At 44.5% G+C, this 27690-nt stretch overlaps 1 protein-coding gene across 5 annotated transcripts in view; it reads right to left on the bottom strand.

The window, feature by feature from the left end:
• SVOPL (SVOP like) overlaps positions 1 to 27690 on the bottom strand; it is a 366808-nt gene that overhangs the window by 263585 nt on the left and 75533 nt on the right. For 4 of the 5 annotated variants that reach the window (XM_069628739.1, XM_069628741.1, XM_069628742.1 and 1 more), the window contains 3 exons: positions 27017 to 27150; positions 11966 to 12057; positions 11044 to 11142 (listed from right to left, as the gene is read on the bottom strand). In XM_069628739.1, the coding sequence (XP_069484840.1) occupies positions 11044 to 11142; positions 11966 to 12057; positions 27017 to 27095 (270 nt within the window). In that variant the 5' untranslated portion in view covers positions 27096 to 27150. Of the gene's footprint in view, positions 1 to 11043; positions 11143 to 11965; positions 12058 to 27016; positions 27151 to 27690 lie in introns of those variants that run through there. The other variant, XM_069628743.1, reaches the window with a different exon arrangement.

Raw genomic sequence — 27690 nt, 5'->3', positions numbered from 1 at the left:
CCTGGAATTTAGGAACCAATGGAAAAACCTTGTATTCACACTGGAATGTTGCTCTGTTAGGTAACCCGTTTGCTGCCTGTTCCATCCAGCGCCTGGGTACCTTTTCAGGGTGATTGTGCGCCCTATAACTGCTTGATACTATCAAAAAAACATGTGGATGAGGGGGAGTCTGTGCACGGAGCTCATTTATATAAACATTAATAGGTAGAACACTTAATCATTGAATAGATTTCAGTTTCATCTTGAAGTCTCAACTTGTACCCTTAGTTGAGCTGTTTTGTTGGGTATCCTTGTGGCGACAGCACAGATCTTCTGGGTATCTACATCTTGGGAGAGGGGGTATGCCCCCGCCCGCCCCCCCCCCAATGTGTCCAACATCACTTTGATCTTCCCTAGGAAAGACAACAGTGTATGGATCATTACAGACCTCCTCTCAGCGAATCAGAAGGTTTGGGGTGCACTCCAGGGTCGTACTGTGACAAGAAATAGGCCCAACAGCCCAAAAAAAGTGGCCCAGCCCTCGGCTCAAAAAAGTGGCCCACCCCTCGAAACCCTTGACCTCTGATGACATTGACCCCACCCCAAAGTGACACCCTGGGAAGTGATGAAACACGACCTTTCACCCCTAGACAAAACAAAGTGGCATCAAATAGCATTGTTCCTAAGTACAGGAGGAAAAATATGGTTATGATTTCACTAATGTGATATACATTTCATACAAGAATGGATCACCATTTGTATAATTGTAACAGTTTTAACTACACCACCAAAACATGCATTGCTACCATCACTATGTGATGATAGCCTTCTGCACCATGGGAGGGGTCACTAACGCTTGGGATAATGACCCTTCCCCAATTTATGGCCCTCAGCTACGCCTCGGGCCATAACTTTATGGCGGGTGATTTCCCACGTTAATGACCCCTCCCAGAGGTGTTGCTGGAGAGGGCTGTAGCCCTGGGTCTTAGCCCCGAATAGAAGCTCAGGGGCTACAACCAAAAGGCTATAGCTAGCCCCAAATCCCGCCAGTTCCGACATTAGCTTAGCCCCTGATTTTCCAGACCTAGCAACACCCCTGACCCCTCCATCTTTCTAGAAGGCTCATTGAAAAAAAGTTACCCAATTACTGCGACACAAGGCATGACTTGAAGAGTAATCGTTATTGTTTGGGACTGCGCGCTGCCTATTTTGCATCACAACATCTTTAGCATCTGCAGCATCTCCCTCCACTTAGCCGTGGCCAGGCTCCATCATGAAAATAAAATTATAGAAAAGATCCCCTTTTTTGGAGGAAACGCTAGGATTTTTAATTGCAAAGACGCATCCTTTGGGAATCTTTTTCTAAACCGATCCAACACCAACTAATATTAATCTTGTGCAGATCCTACCCGTTGCAAAACTATTACCGTTGCCGCCACTCGGCCCAGCTGATTTACCACCAGATTAAGTGGTGGTAAAGGGTTACATGTCTTTATAACGAATGCACATATAACAAAGATTTTAAAATGACCAAACATAACAATTTTCTCTCTTTTTTGGGTGTTGCCCCCCACAACCCTGTTTATAACCCCTAAAAACTCACCCCAACCGTTTCCCCACAAGAATTAACCCTTTACCCAACCCCCACATACATTTTCGTTATGTTTTTCGTTAGATGTGCTTTCTACATAAGATTGTCGTTATAAAGACTGTATACCATGATAAAGTGGTGTTAATCCCCATTTTTGGGATCCGTAGGACTCCATGGGCCCCGTTACAAGGGTGGCGCTCCCGTAATGAAGGGTGACGGTACGGGACCGACACCCTTCATTACGGGAGCGCCGATTACAAGGTTCCCTTTGCGGGACCCTGTAAGGACGCCTGGTAACACCTGGACACCTTTCCGGGTCCCGCGAGGGGAAGAGAGAGGTAATAACAGGCCAGTTGTAATGTGCCCATTATTACCTCCCTCCCCATTCCCATTGAGCCCTATGGGGGCTCAAATGGGAACGGGGATGGGTTCCTGCAAGGAGGAATTACCGGGTCCTCCTATGTCGGAGTAACCCGATAAGTCCCCATTGCAGGAACCCGGTAATGGATCCCGGAACGGAGCCAGCCATGCAGCTAATAGGAGCATGGCTGCCTCCAAACTCGTAATGAGGCCCCATGGGCGTTTTTTGAAGATTTACCATGAGTGGTAATTCTACTGCAGTAAATCCACCTATTTTGGGAGGTAAATTCTCCACTTCAACTGGATCTCTTTGTAGTAAAGTTGGTGGTTCATTTGATGCTGCAAAAAAATAGTGGCAGTAACTGATTTACCAACCAAAATGTACTGCACAGCTGAACTTTTAATGAGCCCCACAACTATCAGGTTTCAAGAATAAAACAGCTGGCCATCTACAAACATTTTTGTAAATTACTACATGCTCGAATTATATTTTTAAAAAGAAAAATCAGTGGTGAAATTTAACATACATGATATGGGCAGTTGAGCTCAAATTGATAGGTTACATAGTAAAACCAGCATGGACGGTTCTGCCTATTGAGGTGGGTTTGATGCACGCAGAGGGCAATTTAGAGGGGTCACATGATATGATCGTTTATTTATATAGCGCCTATACACAATGTGTTTCAAAGCGCTTCAAGGCAAGGGAGGGAACAAGGGAAAAATACAACCACATTCTTACAGGCTATGAACAGTAAGGATGTGAAATTAACTATCATACTTGGCCTGACGACATTTCAGATAGTGCAAGAGCTAAGACATAGATAAGGAAGGGAGGGGGAGAGTGGGAAGGAAATGGAAACCGATAGGCGACTACCGTACTAGGCCTGACGACATTTCTGGTAGAGCTGGAGAAAAACAAAAGGTGAGGGAGAGGGGTGCAGAATGGGAGGGGAGGAACAAAACAAGCGACTATTATACTAGGCCTGACAACATTTCAGATAGTGCTGGAGGGGTGATGGGGAGGAAAAAACAGTAATGGGAGGGTGGAGGAAACACACAAGGTTGCTATCATATTAGGTCCAGGGACAATTCTGATAGAGTAAGTGCATAGAAGAAAGTAAGGGGAGGAGATAGGAAAAGGGAGAAGGGAAAGGAGGAGAGAAAAGAGATTAAGCAGTCAACAAGAGTGGAGAAGCAAGTGTGGCGAGTGAATACAACATGCTGTACACTTTGCTGTACTGGTTACAGGATCAACTTTTGGAAACCCATCGACACCTTTCATTTACACGCAAAAGGTGAAAACTGCTCTTGGTCGCCTCAATTAGACAATCCAATTGGGCATTTCAACCAAAGACGCGGAGGTGCGACTCATCGGGCTGGTTATGGCGTTCGAGAACCTTTCAGGTACTGTTCAATGGACCAAGATGGCCCCTTTAGGAACAGGCATTTCTGTGTGATGGTTGTAAATTGGACTATGCAAAGCTAGCAGTAAGAAAATATTAAACCCTTTCAATGGCAAGGATTTTGCTATTGGTCAGCTGGTGCAAATACCTCCAGGTCACGTGACCGCCTGCCCACCTATTCTTTTGGAGAGAATGTTGTCTGCCCCACCACTTCATTCCCCTCTTAAGCTGCCTCATACCTTTCACTTTGTAGTTGGTCAGCTGGTGCAATTGTATCTAGGTCACATGACCTCTGCCCTAGCCCCCTGCTAAATCACTGTTCATTTAGTGCTAATTTCGTCTGCCCAGCCCACTTCTTACCTCTTAGATCCAAAAGGCACCTTTTACCAGAGTGTACCAAATAAAGGGCAGGTTAAAAGGGAAATTCCGGTTTTATCTCGTTAGGTCCTGGACACCCCACCCCCCCTCCCCCTCTGCTCCATGCATCCTAGGTAAGCCAGTGCTTGTGTATCTCTCTCACCCACACCCACCCACACCTTCTTACCCGTACCCCCAACACTCAAACATTCAGATGCCCATTCCTTGTATACACCTCCAACCCACAGGACCTCATCCACATCCCACTTCTCTCCACCCACACTGTACTCCAAAACATACATGCAAGCTCATTCTCCGAAATGCCCACTTTGCAACACTACAGCCAGCAGATATTGCTGGCTTCTTTGCTCACAAACAGGAGGCAACATGGCTCACCGGCACCTCCACACATCTCGGTGCCTTCATTGCCACAGGCAACATCATCAAATACAAGGACCATCAAAGTGTATATTGGCCTTATCTACCTTAAGCCCCAAATGAACAAGGTATTGGGGGGGGGGCGGGACACCAACACCACACACACACACACACACACACACACACACACACACACGTCTTTGTCTGACCTCAGCCTGCCATAGAGTCAAGTCGACAAGAGAACCAGAGAAACACCTTGAGCTGGTATTTACCACCTCTCCAGCAATTATAGGTCTCCCCGGCCTTACCTGTGCACAGAACAGGCTACACACCCATCCCCCACTGGGGCCAACCCAACCCAGACAGACCACTACACCTTTATAAACCTCTATCATGGACACAGTGGATGGAAACCTCATTACCCTGTCCTCCACCTCACACTCCTTAGTTCAGGTGTGGTTGAGGGTGCTGAGCTGGGGAATGATTCTCTGAGACAACCAAAACCCATGCACCACTGTAACTTTGACTAAGCAAATATTAGCCTTTCACACCATGGTACACAAAAAGAACTCAACAAGTGGGGCAGGTGCAGTAAAGAAAAGTTCTGGAGAAAATCCCAAAAGGAAGAGATCCCGAGAACCCTCCATTATCACCATAACCAAAGTAAACGACTACCCAAACATCACAGAAGCACCAAGAACAAATAAATCTTTCAGGATGTGAAGCACTGCCTCAACCCCATGCCAGGACCTGTAAAACCAAAGTCCACTGACCAATTCAATGACATCAACTTCTTCAGACATGATACACCAGGTGATAAAGCACATTGACAGCGTCAAATACTCCGCAAAAGTACCATCCAAACCCCCTGCAAAATAGCAAGATGGACCAAATTCGGGGCAATTATTGCAGAAGACCCAACACTCTTGCAGTCTTCAAACCAACCACTTATAAAGACGACCCCCCCCTCCATCATTGCAAAGATCAAAGATTAAGTGCTCAAACCACTTCCCAATGTCATCAACTCTTCCCTCTACTCGCAAGCCAGATGTTATGAAAAATGGGATAGATCCTTCCCCTGCTGATGAAACCACACACTTGGCACGGTGACCTGGGAAACTATCGCCCCCTTCTGCAGCAAAGCGACTTAGAAAATGGTCACCATCCAGTTGCACAAAAGGATCACTCAGAACACTTTCCTGCAGAAATACCAACCCAGTTTCCATACACCATGGAGCAAAGAGAACACCACCATCCAAGTTATCAATGATGCTCTACATATCCACAACAAAGGGGAATCTGGTGTATTCAGCCCACTCAACCTCTGCCACCTTAGATACTGCGGACAATGACACCCTACAATATTCCAAGCACATGAATGGACTTCGATGGAACTGTCCTGTAGTGGAGTAGAGTATAGTCCTACCACTCCAACGGAGGCCAACTTGTCCAGATGGGCCCCAACAGATACCAGTGCAAACAGTAACCCTCGCGCTCTGAAACACTTGTGTACGAGCGCGATACAAATAAAATATCATAACCCGCCGATTTCTACAAGTCTCCATCCTATCCCCAATATCTTAAAACACTACCTGCAACTTCTGGGGCAATTCTTTGCTAAAATACACCAATAGTCAGATACGCCAAACCTTTAGATTTACCTAAAGATCCATTAAACCGACAACACCCATTGACAAGCACCTTGCCCTCATCCAAGCCTAGATGTCAAGCGCCCATCTGAAGCTCAACTGTAAAAGCCCAACTCAATCTGCTAAGAAATCCACAAGACCAGAACTGGCGACTAGCATGAAGCTCACGGGATTGGCACAACTTTCCAAGTTGACAATGTCTCAGTTTTATCATTGGCTGGGAACTCTCATTCAAAACGTACACCGCCACAAAGGCTGAAGAAGCAAACTTTTTGCAAAACTCCACAAAGTCCAGCATTCAACAGCCCTGCACAGAGTTTCAGAAAAGTTATCAATGCCCTGCTCACTTCCCCTTGGACAATGGCAATGCCATACTTGCAGGAGTCCCATAGGCCACCTTGGCCCCTCTGAAAGGCACCATCCGTTTGCGGCATTCCCCCAAAAGGACTAATACATTCCACCACATTACTCCCATCCTCATGGAAGTGCACCGACTCCCCCTTCAAGCACCTATCCAGTTAATGACAGCCTGCATCACCAACAAAGCAGTCACAACCGAAAGACCACTGCCTCGTTTAGAAACAGAACTGAAAAAAGCCTTTTCCTGGAGTACACCCAGTCACTGGAACAGGTCACCAGTGCACAAAAAGACTGGTTCCCTCCATCCTACACTTCAGAAAGTGTAGTGAATCCTACTCTCCAAAGCACATCTGGACAATTGCTAATTGCTCCACTGAATCCTATTTCTCTGGAGCTCCCTCCATCTCCCCCTCCCCCGATGCATTACTCCTATTACTCATCCATTTCTCTGCCATCCAGTGCCCCACTTGTAACCCTCTAAGTGTGCCCCCAAGTGTAGTTTTCCATGGTTTCCAAGCTAGGCTTGCACTTTATAAGTCCTACATGTACAAAGCCATTATATGTGGCTGCTACATAGCATTCTATCCTTGTTCATACCCTCTTCTACCACTTTCAAATTCAGACTTTGATCAGTGGGCAAGATTTTTTTGCAGACAAATTGGGGATTTCTCTTTCCCCCCACATAACTCCCCCCAGACCACCTCTTCTGGCCATGGAGCACCATGACTTGACTCCAGCAGCTTTGCAGACAGTCACATTTGTGTACTTCTCGTGCCATCCAAAATAGGCTGTGGGGTAGGACTGATTATCAGTAATTCTCAATCCTCTGTCCCCCGACTTCCTACTGCTATCCTTTGAATTCAATGCTACCCAACTCTTCCCACCGGCCCCTCTCAATAGCATCCTGGTCTAAGCCCTGGCCCCTCAACACCTCATCTGGCACTCCTCCTGGACATCCCACATAGTACTTACAGGGGCTTTCAACTGGTGAAAAATCTGAACTAACTTCCAACTGGAATTCTATTCACTCCTCTACACCCCCTCTTCGAAATTCACCCACTCAGGCACTCCCTTGGCCTGGTCTTCACTTTCCTAAGTGAATCTCACCATCAATCCCCTCTCCCTCTGACCACTCACTACTGCACTTCTCTCCCATCTCTAGATGGAAACCCAAGACAGATTACTTTACCACCCCCCACCCCACTTACTGTTGGCTAGGTCCTCTTCTCTTGCGACTCACCATGCCTTTGCCACTGAACCGTCATTCTCAAATTTCAACCTTGCCCGTTGCTCCCAGTTTGACCACCATTAACCTACCCCACAAATGCACTCCTTGTACCCTTGCCTCTAACCTCCCCAAGGTCCACCTCAAGTCAGAAATGCAGTCCCCACCTATGCTTATAGCGTGGGTGCCATGCCTGCCCCCTTCCTTCACCCATAAAGTCACCCTTTTCTCCTTCAGCATGGTCAAATCCTCCTACTGTACTAGTCAGTCACTTTTATCTGCCCTCACCGCACAAACTATTCTCCACATTACAGTGCATGCTAGCTCGCCCACACCTTTGCGATATCTCCTCCTGCTTTGCTAATAACTTTACACTATACATATCATCTAAGCTTAAGATTTGAGAATCTCACCATCTCCCTTGCGCTTCTTTCTGTTGCCTCCACCTATCTCACTTGCTCGTCTCAACTTCTCCCACTCAACCAGCACCCATTATGGGATCAGACCCATCCTTTGCCCAGATTCACTGATGTGCGAGAAAGCCTCTCAAAGAGCTAACCAACCCCATCTATCCTCCTTTTGCAACCACTCTATCCTCTAACCGTTCCTACTTCAAGGTAGCTAACATACAAACTATCCTTCAGAAGCTCTGGACTGTCTCCATTGACCAGGCCACCTACTATCCTGTATCATTCCTGACTAATCCATGAACATTGATACATATGCTCTCCATGAACCTCTCCAGTGCGGATTCCTTGGTCTCGCTTAGGACTTCTCCTTGCTACTGTAACCTTTCCGGTATTCTAATCCGCTTGACACTATTCTCACCTTTGACGCAGTCGGCCACCCCACTCTTCTCCTGATCAAGGCATAATGGACAAGGTGCAACTCCTTTTCCATCTCCTGAAACAAGGGCAAGCTTCCTCCGTGCCAGTGTCAAGCAAGGCTCAAATGTGCCCTTCATTCTACACCTTCTCCGCCACTCATCCCTCTCCTTTGGGGTTCTCCCATCTTGCTTCCCCCCACAGCCCAACTCAAACGTCTGACCTCTCTGCATGCACCACTCTTCAACTCTCCATGATCCCCACAGGATGCCAGTTTGGTTTCAGATGCCGATAGCTTTTAAGGTCAGAGTAATCTACCTACTTGCTTCCAATGCCTCACCAGCTCAGCTCGGATCAACCACCTTAATAGCATAACAATCTGCCCAACTACACCACCATCAAAATACTGAGTCTGACTTCATATTGAGACTCCGGATTAAAGTGCCAGTCTTCTCTTGAACCTCCCACCCTACTTTTTCCCGCAGGGTAAAATACTCAACTTTGCCACCCTGCACCCTGTACAATCTTCCCCACTTCCACAGCATCTGGCTTTCTACGTGTAACTAGGCTTGTTCCCATTTTTAAAATCATTATAAAAATCACTGCACAAGTAAGTTTGTACTCACCCTACCCATCTCCTCCATGCAACCTCTCCTCCTGTACCCTCTTCATTCTCTCTGTTCCCCAACCCACCCTATGCAGCTTTCCACTTTCGCTCCTTCGCCATCCTCACAAGTGGGGCTCCCTACCCTCCCAGAATCTAAAATGACATCCATTATTTCATTTCCCCATTCACCTCAAATGGTGAATGGGATACCACATGTCTCCCCCGCAAAGCCCTAGCTTCACACTCCGCTGTCCACAACATCACGTGACGTGCCCGTCCGATCACTGTTTGCAGTAGATCATGTTTTATCACCGGTCCATGTACTATCGGTTGCCACTCCTGCTGGTCAAATTCTTCCGCAACATTTATCTAATATGGCACCTACGCATGACCTGCCCAGACTCCTGTATCCAAGTGTTTCTGGTCAAAGCCCATTGCTCCTTCAATAAATACAAATATGCAGGCAAACAGTAACACCTGTGCCAATTTCTCACTGGTAACACATATTTGAAAGAATTTAGTATTGTCTGTAATGCTGAAAGTGTGCCAAGCCACACTACCCCACCCAGAGGTAAGGGGGAAGATTCACAAAGGAAAGCAGTACGTAGAATTGGGATGGATGAAAAAGCAGGCGCTATACACAATCGTGATTTCATCATGCAGTATTTTGGAAGTGCCGCGTACCATAAATACTGCATTATTAGAGGTTGTAAAGTCACCTATAAAATCAGACGTATTTATGCATATTTATTCATCTGCACCCAACGTGCAAGTAGCATGATATTTTGAGCGTTGCAAGAATCATTGTATGTTGCAAGTGGCTTGTGAGAGACATGTTTGTGCCCTAGAGGGCACAATGATGACCCTTCTGTACATGTTCTGCTCCACAGGACAGCAGAGGCGTGAAATCTAAACGTGCCGGAAGAATGTCCATCCCCGTTGCAACGATGACTATGCATGGTATTGGACTTTTTGTGGAAGCCTGCTAAGTGGTAAAATGAAATGGTGCACACGTCTACTCCCATAACAATCCATAAATTGCACACGAGGGAAATGCACCAGATTCGGAAGCGGAAAGAGAAGCGCAACTTGAATCCTAATGAGTAACTTGGCTGTCGAATCATAAATCCTGGGGCAATTTGCACTATTTTGTGAATCGCTGCATTTTAACCTTTTACTAAGTGCTACCTTCCCTTCGTAAATCACTCCCCTTGTTGAAATAAACGTGCATCATGTTTTTATTTATAACACTTGGAACTGTCTCACTTCCAAGTGGTAATTTCGAATCAAAAACAGGGAAATCACAGAAAAGAAAATGTGTCTTGATTATAAAAAGAGAAACACGTAATGAAACAGGTAGTAAAAAGACTAAAATTGAAATTAAAACAAGTACGCCATCATCGAACTGGTTTCTTTTTTCCAGTTTACACCACCTTCTCTGGTGTATATGCCTTCCTGCTGAGCTCGCCTGGTTTTGCCATTTATACTTTACGCAGAATCCACCAAAACCGCCTTCCATGTATAAAATCCTTCTCTTGTCATGCACCCACCCTCTGGAACTCTATCCTGGTGTCGGCTCGGATGCCCCCACAATTCTCCAATTTCTCAAATCTCTCAAAACATGGCTCTTTCAACAACACCTGAGCAAGGACTAATTCCAATGGACGCACATACCGATGCGCAGACCTCACAGTACTGCGCTACTGTTAAAGATGGCAGCCCAAATGCTGGCTACCCACACTGTACAGCGCCCGTGAGCTAGGATTTATTATAGTAATAAAAATACTATATTACGTCGGCCAAACTCCTACATCCCCCTACCTATAGGAAGGGTCCCTCCACCATCCCCTCTTTTCAATCTTTGCTTCCGTTTGCTCACTACCCTACACATACCACAAGCCCATTTTCAGAGCCTTCAACACAGTAAAAACCTCACAGTGCCTTTTGCACATTTGCCATGAACAGCCTGCCTGTGCATCCGAGGCAAAAAAGCAAGTTTACACACGACAAGACCTACATGTTTATTTTGTGATCTTTCAAATCGGCGACCATGTATAAGCCCCATCTACGGTGAGGAATAGTTGATTAACGCAAAGGCACGAATAGCTCATCTCAAAAACCAAATGGGAGGGCAGTCTCATTCTTATCTATTGTTCTCCCATTGCCAACAGAAGCTGTCGGCATGGGCAAAAACATTTGTAGACTGACTTAAACAGTAGCAGTGTACCTTCTACAATTCCATGCACCAACTCATGTTCTCAGCCCTTCAACCATTGGTAACTAGGCAGATCAAATGTTGGCAGCACTCACCATCGTGACCAAGGCCACTTGCCAGTCCTCCAGACGCCACTGACACCGGATCAAGGGCGAAACAACTGCCAGCAGCATGATCTCCATTGCTTCCACCACCTTTAGTGAGGGAGAGAAAGGCCGCAGCGAGTTAACACTCATCTATTCAATGGGGGCAAAGAAGGGATTTCTTGGCTGTTCATTATTCATGGCATTATTGAAAAGTCCATTACTCAAGGACACCGGATCCTTGGCTTTCTCTGCGTACTAATGGATTATGACGAGTAGACAAGGTGGGGTAGGTTTGAGAAAGTGACTAATAATTGCCATAGTATACTGCAAACAAGGGCAAAGGGTGCTTGCATTTACTGTATATAGATTATGTAATTTGTGCTATGCATCTGTTGTAATCTGAAAAGATGGTAACTAAACAGACATTTACATTACATTGGAGCATACCCAGTAGGAGCGCAAGGTGCTTGAAGTCCTTTTTTTTAACGGACCAACACAAGCGGCTCAGGGAAAGTTGGAGAAAAAGTAGCATGGCAAGTGAAGAATGAGTCATGAAATGCCGTTCAATGTTCAAGACATTTACCAAGGTGTTTGTGTCCGTTGCAATGTTTTATCACAACGGAAAGCACAATGGGAACTTGGAGGAAATGAAAACAAGATGGTGTAGATGCCCAATTCCACCAGGGGCCTCCCCGAGAGATCTTCGATGGGTCCACATATGGAGAACATGCTGAAGGCGGTTTTTGAAATACCTTCCTCTGTGAAAGAGGATATCTTCCTCTAAGTGCCAACAGGCCAAAGTACCGCAGAACATCCTATTGTCCCTTTTGAGCTGCACAACAAGACACATAATGAGCCACACACAGAAGAGCCCCTCTTCCATGCTGGCCCATTATGGGTCATCGTCTCATTTGAAGAAAGCGATACCTACCCCAGTGCTGCCCATGATCAAGAAGAGAAGAATATGAAACCTCCCAAAGCCAATGGTCTCCACGGCATCCTCAATGGTGTACGTTTTAGGGTCTGGAAAAAAAGAATACACACGGGCTGCGGTTAAATAAATCAACTTCTGCATCTGAGGAATGTCTCCAGCCAAACCAGGCACTTTGCCCTAGCAAAAGAAGAATGGAGGAAAACAAGTCACTAACATGCACTTGAGGCACAGTAACAATTTTTGACATGGTCAAAGATTACAGTACGACTCTCCTCTTGCGCACGATTTCCTGCCACACATGGAAAAAGCCACATACTGCACTGTAGTTCAGTAGGTCTTTATTTGAGGCATTCCAGAAGCATGCAATTAAATGATTTACTAACTTTCTCAGTGCTCCTCAATGAAATTTCCCAAGAAGTTTCATCTATATAAAAAATATGTAAAAGTATTCTTAACTTTCCTCTCCTTCCTAACAATGTATAAGTTAGATTCCTTGTAATCACACCAAATTAGTAGTAAAGCTACTTTCATTCACAATATGTCTTAAAGAATTCCTTTTTTGAGATCGAGAGGTGGGTAATGGTGCGATAGGTGGAGATGGGGGCTGAACGGGGCAGCAGCTTTGGTAATTGACAACCCGCTCCCAAACGCAATGAAGATCAGTCACATGGACTGTTCAGAATGCAATGAGCCAGAAACCAACTAGGATGACTAACCTTAGGTGCAAAAAAAAAAAAAAAAAGTCCAGAGATGGAATTATCATAATACAGATGAAAGAAGGTCAATATTCCTCTACAGGCTTCTAGAGAATTTGCTCTGGTAGAAAATTGAAAAAGTAGAGAAGCCAAACTCTAGAACGGATAGCAATATATATAAGCTTAATAAAACAGCACTAAAACCCAAAGCAAGAGATCATTACATCAATACATAACAGAATGAGGCAGCGATTTGGCTGCAAACAAAGCACACCTGCATACCACGAGGGAGTCTGGTGAGAAGCAAGTACTGGAAACTAACCTCAAGAGATCAAAATAAGCTGAGAGTCTTGAAGGTGAGAGTTTTCGGTGTGGAAGGAGAGGTAGAGGGCTATACGCCCGATTTATACAAAACTAATCCAAGGACTGTTGCATTTAGTACTCTTGTGCAGAGGAGATGTGCCTGATGTTTTGGGCCAGACTGCCCGTATAGGTGAGATCAGAAGATATGCAAATGGCTATTCTCTTTGATGATACAGAGACACAAACCAGGTCCTGTCAAGTGGATTACAGGCATAGAACAAGCTGCTCTGCTTTTGTTTGTTCCCAGTAGAGGCACTCCCACATTGTTGGATAGTTTTGTAATTCTTTGAATGTCCCCCTTGGTGAGTAGTGCAGTCCAGAGGCAAACCCCAATAGTCTGTGTGCTTATAGGGGAAGGTGTGCATCTGCTGTCCCCGACTGATGACCCCCCCAAGGAGGAAGAACTGATTGAATGGGTGGAATCCTAATGTTTAATCGCCTCCGATACTGCAAATGGATCACAAATGTGATGTGTCTTCTGAGTGGGTTACAACTTTTTGGACAAGCAATTAGATTGATTTGTTCTGAATAGAGGAATTGCTGGCTGGTTGAAACAAGTTCAAAACTGGGGCTCAAGACATTTTTCCCTGCATGTCCATCAAGGTTGTTGGATAAAAAGTGACAAGAGCTGTCTTAAGAGAACAAATGGAGGTACAACCAAGTTTATTTAAAATGAAAGGAGAAGGCGAGACCAAACCTGCTCTTATAGCAGATTTACTTTTTTTCTTCTTAATGGTATGAGACATGCCAAATTATATATTGCCATGTAAGGAAATAGACCAACCAAAATAAAGAAACATCTTTGAGATGGATGCAAATGCTGGCCAGAAACCAAACAGTATATGTTTTGGCAGCCTATTAATGGTGTGGAAGGAGAATATGAGATACAGAGGAGGGCGGTCATGAGAATGGGGGGGGCACACTAGAGAGGGAAGGACATTCTGGAGAAAGCTGCGAGACCTCAATCCTTTCCTTTGTACACAAATCTATTGGCATACTGGTGTGGTGATAAGGCAATAAACCTTTCCTTGATGGATGCGCGTTAGGAACAACTATAGGAAAATTAGTAGATGTAAACATGCTTTCAAACCACATGATGCTTTCAATACTGATATTACACTTTACCATTATTTAAGGTTGAAGTTGACTGCAACAGACGTCAAAGGATAACGGATGTGCACAAGATGTAATTTAGAAGCTCAGACACTAAGACTAGAAATAGAGGACATTATCATTACTGAGCAAGTCTTGAACCTCACAAGAAAAAAGCAACAGGTTCAAGGTTGCAGGAATGATCATACAAGTTGAGAGAACTGCGTGTTAGAATTAAATAAAAATATAGGGCTACTAACGAATGAAATAATTTTTTATTTTTTTTTAATTTGTGTTTAATCAAAAGATTTTTACAAAAATTGAGGTTTCTATCTTTTGTCTGCGGTCGTGAAGAGGAAAAAGAAAAAGAGAACAGCTCTCTAAAAATGTGCCTTTGTCGGCCAGTTTATGGCTTCCAAGATTTTATAAGTAGCTATTTGCCATGGTGTTTTGTCGCCTCCAATCAGACGAGACCAACATATTTCTTCGTCCTCTATGATGAAGTCTGAAGGTTGATTTTAAATATCGGCTTCTTATATGTTGGTTTGAGGCACATTTTAGGAGCAAATGGCGGATTGTTTCCTTTTCTTGTATCTCACAAAATCGGCAGCAATTGTTTTCCGACTGGCCTCTAATTGACAAAATCTCGTTTGTCTGCAGTACATTTAAACGGGCCCTCATCAGCAGGTCTCTCCCTTTCCTGGATGGGAACTTCTTTATATACTCCTGGAGTTCATTGAGTTTTTTCGTGTTTGGAGGCAGGTGTAAGGTTAGTTTATTTTTTCCTGCTGTCTCCAAGGTGTTTATCCAGTCGAGTTCTTTGATTTTGGTGAAGGTTCTCTTTGGGTACTTTATTAGTTGTTCTTCATCTGCCTTGACCTGTTCTAACAAGCTGATGTTTTCTTCTTTCCATTTATTAAGGGATTTGCTTGTGTTCCTTTCTATTTCGAGGTTGATGAGAAAGTATATTGACGGTGGCTCGGCCATCCGGCATTTCCTGAACAGCCTTAGAGACGATTGTGAGACTGAACTTCTGAGAGATGGTAAACTGAGCTCTCGTCGAATTGAGGCTATTGGGGTCGAGTTTGGGAGTCTAAGTACTTTTCGCCAAAACTTTGCCTCAATTTTTGTCCAGATGGATGGTGGTAGGTTCAACATTGCGTCCCCCCCATATGTTAATGTCGGCATCACCTTTTTCTTGTAGTGTTCTAGAACAGGGATCAGCGAGAATCTCCCGAACTTTTTATCTATGGCCCTGGCTTGAGCTGCCAATTTATTGACTTTAGTCATCAGGGCCAATTGCATGGCTTTGTCTTGCGAAGAGGAGTCCAGGGTTACTCCTAGGTATTTGAAATCGAACACTCGCTCGATCAGTGATCCTTCCAGTTTTAGTTTTTCTGTTTTCCTGGTCGCTTTTTCTAGTACTAGGAATTTTGTTTTCTTTGCATTTATTTCCAGTTTGTTTTCTTGCATATACCCTTGGAGCTTTGTCAATTGGCGCTGCAGACCTATTAGTGTGTGATCCATTAGGACCAAGTCGTCTGCATAGAGCAATCATGTTATCGGCATTTTGCAGATTTTTGGAGGAAATGCTCGAATTTCTGGATCCTCGTTTTGGATGTCGCCAATGAATGCCAGAAATAAGGCCGGGGCCAACGGGCACCCCTGCTTCACTCCCCGCGCTGTTGGAATGGGTGATAAGAGACCGTTTTGGTCAAGTCGAATGCGTATTGAAGTGTCGGTGTACAGTGCCTTAATCGGATTTAGTATAGAAGGTGGACAGTCCCAGGCTTCAAGTTTGGACCATAGGCGGGCCCTGTCAATCCGATCGAATGCTTGGGTCAGATCGATGAACGCCACGAAAATTCTCGTTCCCCCTTCCAGTACTCTGTTTTTCAGCATGTTTAGCATTAGAATGATAGCTGTCGTGCCCAGATTTTTTTTCAATCCAGTTTGGAGTGGGTCGTTGCAAGGTGATTCCTCCGCCCAGAGCTTAAAGCGGTCAAGAAGCATTGAGCCAAACACTTTACCTATAACATCCAGGAGCGCAATGGGTCTGTAATTTATCGGGTCCTTTTTGTCTCCTTTCTTGAATATTGGTACCATTGTTGCTTGTTTCCATGAGGGTGGTATCATTTTCAAGTTGCAGCATCTGCCAAAGATTTTACTTAGCAGACTTGCCCACTCATTTTGATTTGTTTTTAAATCAGTGTTCGTAATCCCATCGGGTCCTGGGGCATGAGAGTTTTTTAAGCCTCTGATTTTTAATCGGATTTCCTGTGGGTCATCTATGTTTATCCATGGCTCTGAAGACATTTCGCCCTGTAATTTTAAGTTGGTACTTGGTGCCAGGTACATAGTAGTGTAATGTTTTGTCCACGTAGTTTCTCCAATCTCGGTTATGATTGTGTTTTCTTGGGTTTCATTAACCGCTCTCAAGATTTTCCAAAATTCTTATGTTTTTGCCACTTATCGCTTTTAGGATATTTTCGGCATCTTGTTGATAGAGGGACAGTCTGTGGCCTTTTACCCATGCTTTGTAGAGTTTGGTTTCCGCTTCTGCTGCTCTCACAGCCCCTGGAGATCCTGAAGATTTTGCTTTGCGTTGAATTTTACGCAATGCCCGGCGTTTCTCCACCAGTGTTAGGTCGTACACGTGTCTTGGGGGATTTCCACTGTTTGTTTTTATTTTACGGGTCTTCTTGAACTTCGTCAGAAGTGGCGTATAGTCTGTTTTATTTTTGCCCAAATGATTTGACATTGAGGTGAATCCTTTTTCTATTTTCACAATGGCATCTGTTGTAAGATGTAGACGGTTTCCCTTCGTGTTGACTATGACTTGGTGCTCAGCGTAATCATTCCGGGGCCTTGTTGACAAACAAGTTGTTGACAGGGGGTTGTGGTCACTTACTGTTACTCGTGTGATTTCAAAGTCTTTCGTTATTGCCAGTAATGGTTCGGTAACGAAGATGTAGTCTATGATACCTGTCGATTCATTTCTTTCCCATGATGGCGGACGATTTAAGTCTGGGAATGCTTTGTGCAAATTGTGAAGGTTTCTTGAATTCATCAATTTGACCCATAGATTACCACGTTGTTTGCCTGTTGAGTTGTGACCAAGGTCCGCCTCTCTTTCGTCCGAGCTCATGCACGTAACATTCAGGTCTCCGCAAATGAGGAAGTATTTTACCAGATGTTCAGATAGTGCCTCATCTATCGCGTCCTCCATTTTTTCTATGTAGGCGGTAGGCTCTATGCGTGCGGGGTTCCAGTAGGTGTTTGCTACGATTAAGGTGACTTTCTCGTAGGCATTTTTGTCGGTATTCCAACGGGTCCATGCCGCCTTGACCATCAGAATCATTTGGTTGGTGATCAATGTTTCTTCTAATTTGATCCCTGAGTCTTTTTTAGATGCAATCAATAAACCCGACGAAGGTCTTCCTCGACGTCCTTGTTTGGCTGGTGCAAGGATGACTTCGAACCCCCTTATTGCAGGGGGTTCAGTCAGCAGGGGTGGACTGGCCCATAGGGAACTCTGGAGATTTCCCGGTGGGCCTCTGCACCCTAGGCCTCTTTTCTGTGGTATTTCCAAATTTTCTCATAGGAAAAGCATTTGGCTTGCTGAAAAAGTGTCATACAGGGCCACTTTGAACTTTATTTCCAGGGCCTCTTTTGGTCCCCAGTAATTATTTCCAGGGCCTCTTTTAGTTCCCAGTCCAGCCCTGTCAGTCAGCCAGGTCTCTTGGAGGCATAATAAGTCATATGACCCCAGATCCATGTCATTTGGAGACAGTAGGTGGATGTGTCCTCTCGTGTTCCATGAGCACATTTTTAGTTCGCACTTTTGGGGGGGGGTCGAGCGATGTCGGTCTTGAAAAATGTGCTCATCTCTCGCGAGTTGCTATATTTGCTTTTTTTCCCTCAGAGTTTTAGACAGCCAGGACCATATGCCTTTCATGGGTTCACATCTTTTTTGTGAGGCCTTTTCTGTTGAAAGTTTGGCCGCTGTTTCTGGGATTGCCCTGGCTTTAAGGTTTTTTGTATCTTTGGTTTATGTGGAACTTTCATAGTTTTTGTTTTCTTTGTAGGCTTGTCGGTTTTCCCTCAGTTTCTCTTCTGGTTCCAGGGCTCTTGCTCTTTCCTTGTTTTTTTCAGGCGATTTCTTACGGCCGGTTGTTCCTATGGCACTTTTTAGGTGTCTGCCTACTTGCTTTCTGCTGGGCGTATTGCACCCTTTGTTTTCAGCCTCCCTTTTATTGTCTTCTTCGCTTGTGGTTGATTGCACTTTGACTTCATAGCCCATTTCGTCCAGATCTTCACTACAGTCGAGAATCAGGTTTTTCAACGTTGTTGATGTTACGTAGAGTACCGTTTTTGCTTTTGCGTTTACATGGCTTGGCTCTACCACAAGCAGATCTTCTGATTTTATTTGATTTAGCCTTTGAATGTGTTTAAAAAGTTTTAACACCGAATTTCGGTTCAAGGTTATTTCATCTCTGTTTTCTTTCACTTGCGTCAGCTTTATGCGCCATTTAGCTTTGTCCACTTTTCTCGGTTTTAAGTTATATTTCTGTGTTCTGGATCTATACCGAAAGATCGTTTCTCCTTTATCTTGTGATGGGCTGAGTCGCTTATCAGCGTTGGTTTTATTGTGGGCATTCCTGGATTGAGAACGAGGTCTGCCTGGTGATATATTTCTGTACAGCTTTCTTTTGTGTTTTTGGTCGTCCCATCTACCTTCTGATCTCCTTCTTGATTTACCGCGTTCACCATCTTTCTGTTTGAAGGAGTTATGTCTTTGTTCTTTTTTCCGATTTCTTGGGGTCTGATTGTCTCTAGGTCTCGATTTCGTCCTTTCGTTTTCTTTTTTTGTTTCTTTCATCATCCTTTTTAGCTTTGTCTGTCTGTTTCAGTTGAACTGACGCCTTTGTTCTTTGTATTCTTCGCGTTATCCCTAGAATTTTTTGCTGCTTTTTCTCCAGTCACTTCTTCGTATCTTCCTGCAAATTCTGTGTTTTCCTTTTCTTTGTGTGATTGTGAAGTTGAAGCTTCGCTGGGGCTATGTGCCTTTAGACTCGTAGGCGAGTTTTCTGCCAGGTGTTTGCTCAGGTTCATCAATTCTTCGTTTTCAATACGATCAATTATTGATGGTGATAGGCTGAAGGTTCTTTTTTCTGATGCTTCAATTATTGATGGTGATTTGCTGAAGGTTCTTTTTTCTAATGCTTCAGGATTTTTTGTTTGCCTCGACTCTGGTTCTTTGACTTTCATTAGTGGTGTTTCCTTGTGTTTTACTGGTCGTGTGAAAAGTTGAAAAATACCTTCTGCGGTTTGGTTTCCAATTGAGGGTTGTCTAGGTGGTGGTCTCTTTGTTGATTGGTTCCCAGTTTGTTTTAAATTCGCCTCTTTATTTGCACCCTCTGTTGGTAAGTTTTTTGTTGTGAGGTCTATTGTAACTATAGTTTGAGTCCCCATGGTTTTGCTCACCGGTCTTTGTTCTTTTTCTCCATACTGCTCTTTTTGTCGGGAAGACGAACCCTCGTCGTTTGTTATAACTGTGCTTGCTTTTCTGGCTTCCAAAGCCATGACATATGCTTCTAAGAAGATAACTTTGCTGTGAATCATCGCTTGGATGCTTGTATGGTCTTTCAAGGAGTCAGCAATAGTTTTGTAAAGCTTCATGAATGGTGCCAATGCAATGTTCACTGATGACATAATTGACAATAAGTCAATTTTTTTTTTATTTGAGGAATCCATCGGACTGGTCAATTGATGTGGAGAGGTTCTTCTTAAGGGCAATTCGGTTAACATTGTTGTCTGATTTGTCCAGCTGCCTCGAGTTAGCCTTGTTGTTTCTGATGAGGCTCTTCCTTTTCGATTTTTGTCGATATGGGAACTTCGATTGTCAATTCCCCCCATATTCAAGTTTTGGCTGATTTCGGGTCTCGTAAGATTCTTGATTTAGCTCGTCTATGCCTGCTGTAGATGGCCTTTCTATTGTCATGCTCTCTTTTTGGGCTTTGGAGAGCCCTACTTGGTTGAGTTTTTTTTTTTTTTTTTTTTTTTTTTTTTTTTTTTTTTTTTTTTTTTTTTTAGGCACCAGCATTTTATTTGGGGTTTTGTGGACTTTGTCACCATCTGTTCCTGTGAAGTTGTCTACGGTCGGGGCTGTACCCTCAAGGAGTGAGGGTGTTGCTGGATTTAGCTTGCAGGAGCCTTCCTTTGTTTCTGTTGTTAAATCATTTGGGCCTTCCGGGTCAACTATAATGAGGCTCTCCTCTTGGATGGTATGGGGGTTTCCTTTGCGCTGGGACATGACAGTCCCCATTTCTGGCTCTTTGCCCGGATTTCTCTTCAGTTCCCCCTTCTCTGTGTCTTTTGTCGGCTTCGGATTTAACTGGCCTCTTGGTGAATTCATGGGACTCTTTTCGGGTAGCATCGAGCTCGGTGATTCCCCCTCAGCCCTCTCTTTGAAACTCGGCTGTCCTTGTGCCTTATTACTGCCTTCTGAGGCCCGTCTTTTACTGTATGACAGGTTGTCACTAACATAGTGCTCAACTCTGCGTAGTTTTGCTACCGGTAAGCAATCATTTAAAGCTTCCAGTATTTCGAGATCTGTAAGTTCCCTCTGAGTACTCTTTTGTTGCTTTTTGCCTTATATTTGCATAAAAGTAATCCTTTATAGAGTTTTTAACTGCCCCTCCTTCTCCTCTCTGTGGCTCGTTTTCATTTATTTTGTCCATCAATTTTTCTGGTGTTTTTTGTTGCTGTTCGAACTTCTGGGGCATTTTTTTAATTCTAATGCTGATCTTGTTTTTCGTTGTTTTGCGGTTCTTGAGTTTCTTGAGAGGCAAAGAACTTGTTCTCTGTCTTTTCTTTTTATTAGGGTTGGATGGCCCTTGTTCGTTGATTTTTTTACTGAGACCAAACTGGTCTCTGCACTTTCCTCCGCCTCTTTGTGAATGAGAGCCACCACTTTCACTTTCTCTTCTGCTAGTGAACACGGCGGTGATGCCCCTGTAGTGTGCAGCTCTCTGGCGGGCTCCCCCTGCCCGTTCTCAGGTGGGGTGCCCGCCACCTCCTCCGGCTCTGCCTCTCCTGAGGCTGTCGCACCGTCCACCTCTTTTCCCCTCCCTCCCTCAGCAACTTCCACGCCCGGCAGCCCTCCTCCGAGAGCTCCCGCCGTGGGGCGGGGAGCACCCTGCGGCGCTCCGAGGGGGGAGGGAGGTATGGAGGGCTGCGCCGGACCGGCGAGCCTGGCTCCCACTCCGAGGCTCGCTCTCCCGGCGGCTCCAACCTCCTCAGCCATGTATTCCCTCTCCGTCAGCCCCTCCTCGCCGTCCCACGTGGGCCGCGGTCCCCCTTCGAGGGCCACCTCCGCGGGGTCCCGCTCAACCGCGGCGGCTCGGAGTGGCGACAGGGCATCGTTCCGGCCAGCCGAAGCCTCGACTGTCCTGACTTCCAGGCTCTTTGCCCACAACACATCAGTTGCCCCTCCAGGTAAGGATGGTCGTTGCTGGGGGGCGTGTTGGGCTGATTTGGAGTCTTCTAAGACTGGTGGTCGGAAGACTTTGCTTTTGGTTGGTTGTACCTTTGTGGTGATCGCTTGCTCTTGCTGAATCGTCGGTTTTGGGGAGCCCATTTGAAGCAATCCCATGTTTGCCACCAGATGATCCTTGGATGTTATGTTTGTTGTTGTTTTTGACCCTGCTGTTTCTGGTTTAGTTTGGCGCTCCTCAGGCGTCTACCCTCTTCTTCCATTTCTTCCTCTCTCTGGGGGCCGTTCATGTCAATTTCCCGCATTTCTCCGTTTGCCCTTGCAGTCCTGACAGTCATGACTGCAGGACTGCCACTCTCCGTCCACTCCATTTGCATTCGTAGCAGACTTCAAAAGTAACTGGCCCACTGTAGATTCTGCAGGAATTGTATGAGAAGGAAAACTTGAAACATGTATTGCTAGTCTGCCCTATTTTGATGTCACGGTGCATTTTACGTTTTAGTGCATGGTAAATAAGAATATATTTTGGCTCAGGTAGATACAGATAACCTCTGGATGAAGATGTTGGGGGTAAATCTGTCACCTTATCACTAGCTATTGTAAGATATTTAAAGGTTTGTCAATTATTCCAGTGAAGGTGCTTGTTTTAGATGTGTATGTGATGTTTTAACTGTCTTGTGGTATTAGGTCTTGTATTCTTTCTTTTTGTTAGTTCATTTTTGGGGGATTCTTTACTTTAGTGGACAAGCGATGAATTGTTAATTTTTGTTCTGATTTTATTCATTGATATTATCTTTTGCCTTATTGAAGTGATCTTTCGTGATGTTGCCTCTAATTCTAATTGATGATAGATTGTAATTTTGATCTGAATATCTTGCTGCTGTGAGTATGCATTTTAAATTTGAAGAATTTGAAAAGGTTAGTTTTAAACCATGCACAATAAATAAAAATAAATCTAAAACAGCAAAAATTGTACTCTTCATTGTTTATGTCGATATAACTTCTATGTTTATTGTTGCTATGTGCAAAAGGTGATTATTTCCTCTCTATGGCCTGGGATCTTTCTTCCAGTTTTGATGAAATGACCACACTCATCCCATACAAAGCTCACAACTTCTTACCATAAGTCTTCCATACCCTATACCATCCTTCGAGCAGGCCTTGTGTAATGTGCTCCGCAATACCCCTCACATTTTGCGCTATTGCATGGTCTTTAGTTTACTCATGCTCATTCGCTCTACACTGGTTATGAATTTGGTCGAAGGATGCAAGGTTATGCGATGTGACCTAACCAAAAGAGTCACTTCTGGCACACAGAGCATTACAAACGTGTACATGCATAAGACCTACTATGCACTAACCAGTCACTCCAGTAAGCAAACCATTAAAATATTTAATCAAAGACTGCTTGGCAGGTATTGACAATAAACTGTTCGATGGGACATGATATTTAAGGCAAATTAGGATCTAGGCCTTTTAAATGTACTCCATTACCAAGATCAGAGGTATGGCATGGATTCTGGAATCCAATGACTAATCCCTCAGGCTTTGGATTGGAAAAGTAGCACTTAGTACAAATCAGTGGTGCAAATGGAGCTCAAACTATGCATTACTGAAAGAACAGATCACTGATTTATGGGACTGGTACACTGGCACACACGTTGGTTGGTGTAGACACTACAAAATTGAGAGATTGAATTGGGTTTGCACTTACACAACACATATGTATTATGTATGAAGTGTCTTAGGATTTGTTGGTTATCAAAGAGGGTATTTGAGCTAAAACCTCAATGAAAGAAAATAAAGTAAATCTAGACTCTCATGACCACAGCAGGCGTCAAGAGATTCTTGAAATTCAATGACGTGCTGCTGCAATGGCAAGTAAAAATATACAATAAAAAAAAAAAAAAAAAGATTTGCCATCTTTTAGCAGAAGTATTTCTTTACCAAAATAGGAAAGAGGTCCCAGTCTACTGAAATTCAAGACACACATATGTACATCATGCAACGTTAAGTGACGCAGCTTTCGTTTGGATATCATCGCCAAACACAAATGGGCATAGGTGAATATCGCTCATTATACTTCATATGACCAGGGCTCTGACCCTTTTTGCTGTATCCTTTCTTCCATGCTCTTTTACCAATAGTTTACAAGTGCATAGTAAGCCCTTGCATCTACTGCAATGATGTATGGTTCAGAGCAGTTCGCTGAATGTAATGACATCACCACATCACAGGCCAACAGATACAATGCTGGGCAACAAGGTACGCCATGAAACACGTCTTTCACCAACAACCCACCTCAACGTATGTTTGAGCAGAGTACACTTGCCGACCCCTGAAAATACATTCAAGTCACAGCAACCTTTCCTATTGTTATGTTGATTAATACCGCACACCACTACCACCCATGGGTAGTCTCCAGGCGCTCGTACATCTTTCTTTCATTTTAAAGAGGACTGGTCGAATATGCACCAATGGAGAGGCGTTGAACAATGAAGTGGGAGTGTCCTCTTTGCTAATGCGGGAAAGCGCACTTCCACACTAATTCTTTAACATAGTTAATCAATGAGAGGGCCCCACTTTCCCATGCTACATAATAGACTGGAGTTATACAGCCTGCTCGGGAGAATTTTCAGTTTAGTTCTAAATTCCTCCCACCTTAGAGACCCGCAGCTCTTTTGCTGAACTTTGGGACTTTGTACTTTTAATTATGTGTTTTCTGTGTTTCTTTTGGTTGTGGCACAGGGATGTCCTTTAGATTTTCCAAAGGTTTAAATACCGTCTCGTGGATAAACTACTGTTTCCAAGTGAAGTGAAATTGACTTTACTTACACGTTTAACTTTCTAAACCCAACACACACTATCTTACAATAGGGTGCTAGAGGGGTTACTTAGTATCTCATTTGTCTAGTTTCTCATGTAACATTTTTAGGTTACCCTTTCTACAATTAATGGCTGGTGACAGTGGTTTACTTTTAACTACCATGGTGTGCTTTTACCGGGGGCTGTGTTCACAGCTGCAGTAAAGCATCCAAGGGTGCCATTTTTTGTCAAAATAGCCCCGGTCTTCTTTTTTCACCATTTCATTGTGGAAAGGTCCTTCTTGAGATTTCCTCGGCACGCCAAACCAGGTTTGGTCCCTTTGTTCATTTTGTCTTTGGCGGGATTCATGAGTGAAACCCGCCTCTGGCTTCAGGGTGTCAGATGGGGGCAGGAATTGAGGGAGGTGCCCGAAACTCCCTGTGCTTAGTCTCCTAGGAGACAGAAATGCACTCTTAGGTGATTGGCCGGCTTGCTGTCCAGCAAGGACAGCCACCCTGCTGGCTGACAGACAGCTAGGCTGGAATGAATGGGAGAAACCTGCATAAAAGGCAAGGCTTTTTGGCTTGGAGGGCAGAGTCAACCCCTGGATGAAGGAATCTGAAGAAGAACTTGGAAGAGATGCCTGCTGCAACTCCTGGACCGTTGGTTTCCCCGGTGAAGTCCGGCTGGGTGTCCAGTCAACTCGTCGAAAAAAAACTGGTGGACTGCAATTTGGTCGACGCAATTTGGTCGGAAACCAAATGGTCGAATTTTTTTTTTTATTTATATATTTATTTTTTGGGTTTTCGTTTAGTTAAAAAAGGGGTTTTTAGAGAAAAAAAAGGGGGTTGGGGGGGACCCCCCCCAAAAAAAAAAAAATAAAGGGTTAAAATAGAAAAAAAAAAATTTGACGAAATGGTTTTCGACCAATTTGCTTCGACCATTTGTCTGGTCGACCAATTTTTTTCGACGAATTGACTGCCAACCGTCCGGCTGCTGTGCTGAAGCTCCAAATTCGTTTTGACTAGAGAAGCCCTGTAAGGAGGACTTCTCCCCTTGAGTTGGTGGGACAATCACCTCCAAAGTAAGCCACCTGGACATCCTCTCGAAGCTGGTTGTATTTCCACTGCAGTTGCTGATGGAGCCGAAGAGCCAGGGAGAGGAACACCAGATTGTGTGTGTTGCTTTTAAGTTGGCCAAGAGCTCCAGTAAGATCCAGTAAGATCCTCCAGACTCCCAGGAAGCAGGACTGACTGAGCCTGAGCCACCTCAACAGAGTGCTGGACCCCAGATGCAAGGAAAGTCCATCTTAACAGCCAAGAGTCTGTGGTGGTGCCATTTGCTGAGACGCAAGGAGCTTAAACCGTGCAGTGCCACTGAATAGAAGTTGGTCCTTTTCTGTCGCCGACTGTCCCGTTGCAGTGCAGGAGTCCTCCAGATGTCCTCCCTCTTGTCCCCACAACGGAAGCCCAGGAACACAGGATCTGCAGAGCTGGACAGGAACAGAAGCCAGCCAAAGCCCTTTTCTTCTAACCAAAGGTACTGTAAAGTCTAAGAGAACTTACCTCTTGTCTAACCTCACTTGTTCTCAGTGGAGACTTATCTTGGTTGCTTCTGTAGAGTTGCTAGCAGCTTCTTTACCTCACAAGTCTAATCAGCTTGTGGCCCTACTTTGATTTCTTTGTATTCTACAAAGACTACTAAAATATTGTGCAAGACTTGCTTCAGCTCACCTTGACTTTTGTCCAATTGACTTTGGCCTGGCGTGGCTCCCTGAATAACTCTTCTTCCCTCTGACTCTGTTTAGCCTCCTTCCAGGAAGGGGTTCACTTACTTTGCATTGGGGTTACCAAAAGTACTTGCCTGCTTCAGAATATTTGTGAGATCTCTTGTTTTATTCTCATAATCTTTTTCTTGACATGCTCCTAAGTACTGCTCTAAATGCAACAGTGATATATTAATGTGCACAGTGTCCTAACTATTGAAGTCACCCGAGAAGTGTCTGTGTGCCATCCCAAATGGGTATTTGCTGATTTAGGGAAACTCAGAGTGTGTAATTTGAAGTGTGTTACTATTATATTGCCCCTTTTGAAGAAAGCTTACTCAACTGACTGTTAATCAAGAAACCTTGCGTGTAAGAGTTTATTTGAATACTTGTCGCTCTGAATCTCTGTGCAACTCCCCTACAGCTTACATTGACCTCTCTTGAGATAAGCCTGGCTGCTCAACACAATACCAACCTGTTTATTACAGACTTACACCAAAGGTTGGGTTCCTATTGTATGGAGGTCAGGGTTGTTGTAGTGCACCCAAAGGGTACTGCATACAATCTTGGCTAACACAGCCTCTCCAGGAAAACACACTGCTGAACATATGGGCGTGACAATTCTGAATGAAGCACCATTTTGTTTTCCTAATAGGCTTGAGACATGGCAGAGGTGTTGTTTCAATGTATAGATGGAGTGGGGGTTCAAAGGTATTGCTTCTAGTCATGCACGGAAACGATCATTTGGAAATATTTGATTTCACATTCAGGGGAAACCAATAAAATTATTCTTTATAAATTCCTGCCAAAAAAAAAACAAATGAACATACCCTTGGCTGTGTCTTCAGTCACCGGGCCCAGGTCGTCCAGACTGATGGTGTCGATCTTTTCTGGCTGCGGGGACACCATCTTTGTGCTGGTCCTTACTCGCGTGCACCTTCATCCGGTGAAGCTCTGCGCTCCCCTTCAGGTCACCATGGGAGAAATAATGGAGACTCGTTTAGAGGGGTTTCGGGGTAGAAGAAAGGGAAAAATGCAGGAGGGGTGCGCTACTTCTTGGGGCGCTTGTAGAGACTTGCAATTTGGTACAGCACAGTACATCCACCCTTGGGAGTGTCTGGTGGTGGATTTCAGTCTTGCAGACTAAGGCCCTCATTAGGGGTTTGGCAGTAGTGGTAACAAGGACTTCACTTCCGTTTTTTGTGGCTGCCAGATTATGCAGTAAGGGGTACGTACTGCACGCATTAATTGTAGGCACGCCATATGCAATGAGTCCCACCTCATTACCAGGAGAAATACCTCAAAGAATATTTAAAAAAGAAATATAGAAGTGAAGGGATGCACCAACAGCCCTACTACTTCTGGGAGCGGGGGAATCTGAAAGCCCCGAAGGGGGTCAAAAAGTGAGCATCTATGATGCCCAACACCCTGCCCCCACACTCTTTGCAATGCAAGTTAGGGAGATGTAGTGCTTTGCTCTTTTTAACCCTATACAGTAGAGGTA

Source organism: Ambystoma mexicanum, chromosome 12 (genome assembly GCF_040938575.1).
Source record: "Ambystoma mexicanum isolate Mex_15411 chromosome 12, UKY_AmexF1_1, whole genome shotgun sequence".
NCBI classification, from domain to species: domain Eukaryota; kingdom Metazoa; phylum Chordata; class Amphibia; order Caudata; family Ambystomatidae; genus Ambystoma; species Ambystoma mexicanum.
Note: the sequence above shows the minus strand (reverse complement) of the source record. Positions and strands in the feature narration are given on the sequence as shown.